Source organism: Octopus bimaculoides, chromosome 28 (genome assembly GCF_001194135.2).
Source record: "Octopus bimaculoides isolate UCB-OBI-ISO-001 chromosome 28, ASM119413v2, whole genome shotgun sequence".
Taxonomy (NCBI): Eukaryota; Metazoa; Mollusca; class Cephalopoda; order Octopoda; family Octopodidae; genus Octopus; species Octopus bimaculoides.
The window spans coordinates 12,452,317-12,462,910 of record NC_069008.1 but is presented as its reverse complement, the minus strand read 5'-3'; the positions used below and the strand labels follow the sequence as shown (position 1 = coordinate 12,462,910).

General features: G+C 37.3%; 1 protein-coding gene across 2 annotated transcripts in view; it reads right to left on the bottom strand.

The window, feature by feature from the left end:
• Nucleotides 1–6,764: 6,764 nt before the first annotated feature.
• The window catches only part of LOC128251174 (zinc finger protein 665-like), an 8,196-nt gene continuing 4,366 nt past the window's right edge, over nucleotides 6,765–10,594 (bottom strand). For both annotated transcript variants that reach the window (XM_052977701.1, XM_052977702.1), the window contains exon 2: nucleotides 6,765–8,996. In XM_052977701.1, the coding sequence (XP_052833661.1) occupies nucleotides 7,327–8,607 (1,281 nt within the window). In that variant the 5' untranslated portion in view covers nucleotides 8,608–8,996 and the 3' untranslated portion in view covers nucleotides 6,765–7,326. The remainder of the gene's footprint in view (nucleotides 8,997–10,594) is intronic.

The window sequence follows — 10,594 nt, the reverse complement described above, 5'->3', positions numbered from 1 at the left end:
GGGAAATTTACAGACTTTACATACAGACATGAAGCAGGTAAGAACATATATGCAAGGTTTTTTTTTGTCTAAGTTTAAAATGCGACATTGTTTTTGTTATATTTACATTCTACACACATAAATACATAAAAACAGAAGCACACACAGACGTACAAAATATTTCTCAAAACTAAGTCACACAACAAACTAACAAGGCAACGATGGACAGTCAACAAAGTAGGTTTCATAGCAAGAAGTAGCAGCCAAATCACGCACAAATCAGACATACTTCATCTATAAAAGTTATGAGACACAAAAAATCGACGCGTCAAAAACGAAGGACATCGACAGGACTAAAAGAAGAAAATATTTTCATTGTTGAATACTTACGGAAATGTTTTATAAAGGATTGTGTTGTTATAATGGTGTGTGTGGTAGCTGAGAAATGTACTGTGTGTAGAATTATTGAAAAAATGTATTATAACAATGTGTGTGGTGGACGAGAAATATTTAATAAACTGCGAATGGCACTGAATTTAAAAGGAATTAATTTAAACACAAAAATTCCGAAGTGAAGATAAAAACGAAAGCCAGTTTAATGCGCATGCGTCTCTTTTTCATGTCCAATTAAACAGGTTTAATGCGCAAGCGAATTTTTTTATTTTTTCGTTGCACACACACAATTTACGGGAAATAACTCTTTTCAGAGCCCTTTTTCTCTCAGATCATTGCAAACTGTAGTGTACCTGTTAGGCAAAACCAAGCCTTGTAAGGTGTACCAGGCTATAATTCTGATGAAGGAAATGTTCTCTATGGGGCCTGTGTGTTTTCTGTACTCTGTTTATCATTTTGTCCACGTTTTTTTTGCAACGTCCTGTACCCAGATATGCATCTATATACACATGTAGATGTAGGTATGTACATACATGTACGTATATATGCATATACTCATTTATTATTTGTATAACTCTTTCATCCAGGTTGTAATACCATCATCCACACACTTACACATGCACACGTCAAGGTCACCAGCCCCCTTCCACACGCACATACACCTTCGTTTTATCACCACTACTTTATTATCTCTCCTTCTTCCTAGCTCTCCTGTGTGACCCCTCTGTCTGGCATTCACCATGATAGATCGCTAGCCACTGAGCCTTTCTCTATTTTCTCTCCCTGTTTATTTCTGTGTTTCTTTCTGTCGAAGAGCGTAGGTTCGAAACGTAAAAGACTTTCTCACTTCCCGAGCGTTAAACTAATACATTTGTTTGTTGTTTACACACCCGTCTTCATCTTTCTTTTTTGTTTTGTAAATTCTCACTATATGGAGTAAACCCTGGACAATCAATAAAGCTCAAGTAGATACGTTACATGCTTATACGATGAGACAACTATGACAAATCATTAATATTACTCTCTTTGAGAAGATCAAGAAAGAAGAGATCATACGGTGTGATGGCCTGCCTCTTATGATTGAAATCCTCATTAATAGAAACTTCCAGGCGCAAGAACAGATATTACAGCCGTATGCCTTCTCTCCCATATGAATACGTCTGTGAGAAGTTAAGGAATGAACTACAGAGAATGATTTACAACAGATATCACACTGACATGGTTCTCTCCTCTATGAATCTATTTGTGTGAAGTTACGGATTTCAAGAGAATGATTTACCGCAGATATTACTGTGATACGGCTTCTCTTCCGTATGAATACGCTTGTAGCTTCTCTACAGTACGAATTGTTTGTGTTCATTGAAGTCCTTACTTAGAGAGAATGATATTATATTGATACGGCTTCTTTCCAGTATGAATATACTTGTGAGAATTTAAAGCACGATTTTCAGCAAATGATTAACCACTGACATCACAGTGATATGGTTTGCCTCCTATATGTATACGTTGGTAAGTTGTTAATTTACTACGAACAGAGAATGATTTACCACAGATATTACAGTCATATGGTTTCTCTCCTATACGAATACGTTTGTGTGTAGTTAACTCATCACTTTCACAGAATGATTTACCACAAATATTACACTGGTATGGTTTCTCTCCTGTATGAATACATTTGTGCTTCGCTAGGTTTCCATTGTGAGAGAATGATTTACCATATATATCACAGCAGTATGGTTTCTCTCCTTTATGAATACGTTTGTGTGTAGTTGGGTTACCATCCATAGAGAATGATGTACCGGATATCACAGCAATATGGTCTCTTCCCTGTATGAATACACTTATGTTTAAGTAAGTTACCGTTCTGGGAGAATGACATTTCACAGATATCACAATCATATAATGGTTTTTCTCTATCTTTATACATATAAATGAATGTGTATACAAATGTTGACAGAAATATTAAAGTAAACAAAGGCTGTTAAAACACATTCAACAGCAAGGCTTTTGGTTAGTCCTACATCACAAAAATAGATTAAACGTCAGTGTGGAGGAGTTTATTTAGAAACATCCGAAAAAGGATCATGGTGTGGTATGAGTCCAGATTTGCTATCAAAAACGAAATATAGAATATTCCATCACACTAGAACGTACTAATTGATTCTGTATCATACATACATAACAAAAAAAAAATATTCTGGAGACGCACTGTAAAAATCCATGCAATTTACATTTTTTTCGCAAAAACAAAAATAAACTTTAGTGGGTGCGTAATTTACGGGAGATCGTTTCCAGGTTTTTTTTTAGAAATTTTTGTTGCAAAATGACGTACAAATGTGAACATTCGTACCGGACGTTGACTCATTTAATGTCAGAATAGGTTTTTACTGGAAAAATATAATGAAGTTGATTTTATGCTGGACGGTATAATGCTTACTTTTTCTGAATAAAGGAACTAAAACCATTAAATGGTTAACTACATTTTGGAGTTTGACATTCATGCTGGTAATCAGGGTCCAGGCCATATTTTACATGGCTTGGATTTTCTACCTATCGAATGGAGCCCAGGAATTTCCTTAAATAGATCAGTTTTTCTCCGCTTAAGAAGTCTAGCTTGTGTTTACCTCCAGGAAGCTGTTGCACGTTTTCTCCATGTTAGGACAATGAAATTCATCGCCTCAACCAACTCATGCTGCAATTAACAATGACATAATTCATCCTTGTGCATGTAAACTCACTAAGTGAATATGACTTAGCGTTCCTACAGAAACCTTCATTTACCTTATACGATGTTTAATTTCGTTTCACATTCATATTGTATTATGCAGCAATCTTATGTTCTCTTCTTAGAACACTTGTATGTATTACCAGTTCTTTTGGTATAGTAGATTTTTGCCATTCTAGTCTATGTCTCCTCACAGACATGTATGTGAAAGTAGTTGAGGCGTATGTGTGGCAGGGCTGATCACTAGTTGTGATGTTGGCTTCTATGCCGGGCCTGAATCTTGAGGACAGACGTTCGGCGCTGGCTGAAATTCTTGTCTGTTTATTTATCGTGGTGAAGCTGAGTCACCAAACAGAATCGAAGAGAGAGATGTGCCGCGGTGGTTTGAATTGGTGTACATAGAAAGTCGTGTTGACGCTGGTGGAGATTGATGCTGGTTAGTAGTAATCGTAGAATCGTGTTGCTGATGTGGCGACGGCGGTGGTAATCGTTGGCTGGACTAAGCTGTTGATGGAGTCGCGGGCTGATTGCTGCTGCTGCTGTCGTGTGGTACACGGAACAGTCTCTCAAAGAGAAACTGAACCGAGACGAATTTGCCGCTGAATTAAAGCTATTTTTATAGTTGATGGAAGGCTCCCAGAGGCTTCAGAAAAATACTCTATCATGTGACCTTATTAAGGGCTGTAATTGGTCAGTTTGCGTTCTGGCGGGAACGGTTCGAAGAAGTTGCCGATTCGAATAATAATCAGTCACGTGATGACCATCCGCTACGCCCGCGCTTGTTTATATTTAAATGAGAAGAATGGCGATAGTAGTTTTGTATCTAATGGCGATAGGTAGTTTCGTATGTAATGGCGATCGGTAGTTTTGTATCTAATGGCGATAGGTAGTTTCACTACATGTATATTCTAACAATATGCTTCTTAAATTTCATACCTCTCTTGGTCAATAAACACAGAGTTAAACTTGCAAACCTGTTTATTTTCCATTTTTAATGTTTATTTTAGCGGGTTACCAAGCTATCAGTTTGGTCTCCTGGCTAAAATGGTAATGACGAATATTTAAGTTTGCTTGACATTTTGTAAGCATGAAAGGGATTAAAATTTCGATACACCATATCAAAAGTTCTGACAAGAATAGGTAGAAAATCAGAGCTTGAGACGAGAAGACGCTTTTGGCCAATCAGAATTCTGTTTTCATAATCAGTTTGGTCCGTCACCTTCCTCTGTCAGTTGAGTAAAGTGTCATCCAAGTTGATGCTTATTGGTAATTAAACTTATTTTGCAACACTTGTGCATATTTGTCAGCTTCGTTTTTCTTGATAAGAATTATCAACAACGTTTCCTGTGATCATGATTTGAGAAGACATACAGACGTATGCTAAAGATCGGACAAAATAAAGTTTATGATAAACAACACAAACACTTTGTAATTTAATAGCTTCCAATGTGATACCTGTTAAAAAGAACTTACGTTTATTTAATGAAAATTTAATAAAATCTAATCATAAGTAAGTGAAATTATGCTAAATACAACTAAATTGAAAACCTTTTCCATCTGGCCGTATTGGCAATCAGAAAACTTTTGGGGGCAAATTTTACACAAGTAGAAGCTTTGTTTAAACAATTTTTATATTCAAAAATCACTTCTGTAAATTATACAGGTGCGCAAATTACATGGGGTTTTATGGTAATAATAAACATCAACTGCCTTGCAAATAAAAGGTTAGTGAGAGCTGTGCAAGCCATGTACAGGGACATTGTCAGTAAAGTGAGGGTTGGCAACGAGTACAGTGAAGAATTCCAGGTAGAGGTAGGGGTCCACCAAGGTTCAGTCCTCAGCCTCCTATTATTTATCATAGTTCTCCAGGTAATAACAGGGGAATTCAAGACAGGATGCCCCTGGAAGCTGCTCTATGCTGACGACCTTGTCCTAATTGCTGAGTCACTATCAGAACTAGAGAAGTTTCAGGTGTGGAAGCAAGGATTAGAATCGAAGGACCTTAGAGTCAACCTCGCTAAAACCAAAGTCTTAATAAGTAGGAAGGCAGACAAACCACGAATCCCTTCAGGTAGATGGCCCTGCTCGATCTGTAGAAAAGGCATAGGTAGAAACTCTATAAGATGTACCCAGTGCAAGCTATGGACACATAAGAGGTGCAGCAATATCAAAGGAAAGCTAACTGGAAAGATAGTTTTTGTATGTGGCAGATGCTCAGAAGCAATAAACACTGAAAATGTGCAGAAAACAACTTCTGCCACATTCCAGGGATAAAAACTAGAAGTAGTTGATAGCTTCCATTATCTAGGTGACCAAGTTAGTAGCGGGGGAGGGTGCGCTGAAAGTGTAGCTGTTAGAATAAGAATAGCCTGGGCAAAGTTCAGAGAGCTCCTACCTCTGCTGGTGACAAAGGTTCTCTCTCTCAGAGTAAAAGGTAGACTGTATGATGCATGTGTACAAACAGCCATGCTACATAGCAGTGAAAAAAAGGGTGGTGACTTCTGAGGACATGCGTAAGCTGGCAAAGAATGAAGCTAGTATGCTCTGCTGGATGTGTAATGTCAGTGTGCATACATGACAGAATGTAAGCACCCTGAGAGAAAAGTTGGGTATAAGAAGCATCAGATGTGGTGTGCAAGAGAGACAACTGCGCTGGTATGGACATGTGGTGCGAATGGATGAGGACAGCTGTGTGAAGAAGTATCACACCCTAGCAATTGATGGAATTTGTGGAAGAGGTAGACCCAGGAAGACTTGGGATGAGGTGGTGAAGCACGAACTTCGAACATTGAGCCTCTCAGAGACAATGACTAGTGACCGAGACCTTTGGAAATATGCTGTGCTTAAGAAGACCCAGCAAGCCAAGTGAGACCATAACCTGTGGCCTAAGCCAGTGGTGTAACCAGTCTACTTATGCATTGCTTGCGAAGACCTGTTGAGGGAAGTGAAATCACAGTCAAAATCAAATTCGCTGACGTGGCCAATGACAGTACCACCTGACTGGCATCTATGCCAATGGAACGTTAAAAGCACCATCTGAGCATGATTGTTGCCAAGGCCGCTGACTGGCTCCCGTGCCGGTAGCACATAAAAAGCACCATTCGAGCGTGATTGTTACAAGCGTCACCTTACTGGCACTTGTACCAGTGGCAGGTGAAAAACAACATTCGAGTGAGGTCGTTGCCAGTGTCGCTGGACTAGTTCCTGTGCAGGTGGCACATAAAAAACACCATCTGAGTGTGGCCGTTGCCAGTACCGCCTGACTGGCCCTCGTGCCGGTGGCACGTAAAAGCACCCACTACACTCTGGGAGTGGTTGGCATTAGGAAAGACATCCAGCTGTAGAAACTCTGCTAGATCAGACTGGAGCCTGGTGCAGCCATCGGGTTCACCAGTCCTCAGTCAAATCGTCCAACCTATGCCAGCATGGAAAGCGGATGTTAAACAATGATGATGATGATGATGAAATATAGGCAAACAATAATTGGTAAGTGTGTATGTAGGCTTAATTAATTATGATTCTTCCCAAGTATGACAATACTGGTTGCAACACAATAAACAAATTCAAAATCTGGAAGAAATTGCTTCTATTAAACATATCACAGAGGTAAGTTATCTTTGGGGAGATTGTTATCACACTGTTGAGTCTCTTTTCCAATATGAATACATTTACAGTTATAGATGAGGGTGTTTATTCCAAATCTTCATACAAACACATTTGATAGTAAAACATATCCCTTCATGCTCTAAGAGGTAACTAAAAGAGGTTGGCATCGTCAAAATTTCAACCAGCTGTAAAAGACTAACTCAGAAAGGCAGCCATGAGTGGCTTGACTGAAGTTTCAAGAGGAACTTAAAATGTTTGATGTTCTTAAGAATTTTCTCATTGATAGTTACACTTCTGTAGGAATACATACGTGTCCAGTTAAGCTACAACTTTGAGAGAATGATTTACCACAAATATCACAGCAATGTGGCTTCTATCCTCTATGAACATGTTCATGTATTTTTAAATTACTACTTTCAGAGAATGTCTTCCTACAAATATTACATTTATATGGCTTTTCTCCTGTATGAATATATTTGTGTTTAGGCTAAGAATCAATATGGGAGAATGATTTACCAGATATCACACTAGTATGTCTCCTCTCTTATATGTATGCGTTTGTGTATTGTTAAGTGAACATTTTCAGTAAATGATTTACCATACACATAACGGTAATGTGGCTTCTACACTGTATGAGTACGTTTGTGTCTTCTTAACTTACTACTTTCACAGAATGATTTACCACAAATATCACAACAATAAGGTTTCTCTCCTGTATGAATACGTTTATGTATTATTAAGGAACTGCTGACAGAGAATGATTTGCAGCAGATGTCACATTGATATGGTTTCTCCCCTGTATGAACACGTTTGTGAGAAATGAGATAACTACATCCAGAGAAGGACTTACCACAGATATCACACTGATATGGCTTTTCTCCTGTATGAATCCGTTTGTGAATGGTTAAGGAAGTATTTCGAGAGAATGATTTACCACAGATATCACAATGATATGGCTTCTCTCCTGTATGAATGCGTTTGTGTACAGTTAACTCACCACTTTCAGAGAAAGATTTATCACAGATATTACAGTGATATGGCTTCTCTCCTGTATGGACTCGTTTGTGTCTAGTTAAGTAACCACCTTGAGAGAATGATTTACCACAGATATCACAGCAATATAACTTCTCCCCTGTATGAATACGCCTGTGACATATCAAATTAGTACGTCCAGAGAAGGATTTACCACAAATACCACAGTGATATGGCTTCTCTCCTGTATGAATTCGTATGTGTCTAGTCAACGCAGTACAATGAGAGAATGATTTCCCACAGATATCACAGCAATATGGCTTCTCTCCTGTATGAATACGCTTGTGAGAATTTAAAGCACTACCTCCAGAGAATGATTTACCACAAATACCACAGTGATGTGGCTTCTCTCCTGTGTGTACAAGTTTATGTGTAGTTAGGGTAGATTGGTGAGAAAATGATTTACCACAGATATTACAGCGATATGGTGTCTCTCCTGTATGAATACGTTTGTGAGAAATGAGATAACTACACCTGGAGAAGGAATTTCCACAGATATCACACTGATATGGCTTCTCTCCTCTATGAATCCATTTGTGAGAAGTTAAGTAATGAAACTGAGAGAATGATTTACCACAAATATCACAGTGATATGGTGTCTCTCCTGTATGAATACGTTTATGTTTAGTGAGCGTAGATTTCTGAGAAAATGATTTACCACAGATATCACAGTTATATGGTTTCTCTCCTGTATGAATACGTTTGTGCTTAGTTAGGTTTCCATTCTGAGAAAATGATATACCACAGATATCACAACAATATGGTTTCTCTCCTGTATGAATACGCTTATGTTTAACTAGGTTACCATTCTGGGTGAATGACTTTTTACAGACAGCACAGTCATATAATGGTTTTGTTGTATCTTTAGGCATGTCTTCAGAAAAAAATCAGTTCCTTAAGTTTCTGAGTTTTTGTAATACTTTTCTTCTCAAAATAAAATATGTCTATATTTCAATATATTTGTTGTTTATTCTTTACCATTTTTTCAACTGCTGTATTTCTGTCCAATGTTACTTTTATCTCACTCTTATGAAAATTATCCAAGTTTAATTAGCACACAAACTCATTTTGTATACACTCCAGATTATGACACAGAAATTTTGCTAATAATCTCAGTTCAGAGCAAAATGTCATTGGAATTTTACACTGGATTCATAGAAACAGTGCTAGCTATCTCCTCCATGTAGCATTTTCATTCAGTCTTTAAAAGATGGAAAGTTTTGAAGGTGCATCTTCTGTTAGTCCAATATCATCTATGATTCTGAAATAATGAAGAAACATCAGTTTAAAATCTAGAGGCTAATTGAAAAACAGATTTAATAGTGGAAAATTTATAACATTTCTACAAAGATTAATTGCAGAACATTTTAATTTACTAATATTTACGTAACAGAATTCTGTACAAAGTATACACATTTATGAACTATAACTACATCTTCACATTGTGTTAAGATTACATATATATATTAAACTACAACATAGTAGACAATAAGCCTCTCGCTCCAGAAATATCATTGGACATGGTTAATCAACCCCAGGTCAGCTTTGACTGAGCAAACATGATTAAAGACATTCCATCTAAGAACATTATCCTCACCATGACAGAACACATTTTCCATGTTGGCAAGTGTTGGACGGTTTGACAGGAGATGGCAAGCTGGAGTGCTGCACCATGATGTAATTTGTTTGTTATGGCATGGTTTCTATGACTGGATGCCCTTCCTAATGCCAGCCACCTTAGTGTATTAGGTACTTTCCATATGGAACTAGTACAAGTGCTCTTTATATGACACAGCACAAGTAACTTTTTTCTCACCTGGAATTAATTGACCAACATGGATCTATATTAACTTCTTAGGGTTGATGGGTAGAAAATATAAACGTATATATATAATATATATATACATACACACATAGATTTGTGAGTGTGCATATGTATATAGATCATCATCATCATCGTTTAACGTCCGCTTTCCATGCTAGCATGGGTTGGACGATTTGACTGTGGACTGGCAAGCCACACGGCTGCACCAGGCTCCAATCTGATTTGGCAGAGTTTCTACAGCTGGATGCCCTTCCTAACGCCAACCACTCCGAGAGTGTAGTGGGTGCTTTTACGTGCCACTGGCACAAAGGCCAGTCAGGCGGTACTGGCAACGCCCACGCTAAAAAAGGTGTTTTTTACGTATATAAGCAGAAGTGTGTGCATGTGTGGATGTATGTATATGCATGTCTCTCTGTGTATATACATGGATGTACGGATGCATATATGTGTGTATATGTATGTGTGCATACTTGCATATATACAAATTTTCTTAACTATTTATACTTTATAAACAAATATTCCAGTCTTACCTTATTTATATTTAAATTTCCTCTATCATCTCTATTTGATTTATTCATTTATTACTCTAATTCTATTTACCTACTCTATCTTATCTCCAATCAATCTACAAACCCCTCGCCTGAACATATGAAAATACAAATCATAAACAGTATCATTCAGTCTACTATAATGAATTGAATAAACATATATAAAACATCCAAGGCTACATTCTCTTTCCCTCTGGAGATATTATGCTCAGGACATATGAATTTAATATTTAATTAGATTCACTGAGTATTAATTGAAACAGCTGTAAGGGATGATGATCAATTTGTTGTTAATAATAAACAATTATTAGCTTCCCAATCTCCATTTTCATCTTTTATATGAATATACATTATATGTTTTTGTATATACACCTATTATTTTAAGGAAATTATTTCCCCAAAAATATTAGGTATTCAACCAGTATATCTTCGGATGAAACCATCCCTTCATGAGATTAACACAACCTCTAATCGAATTATATATAT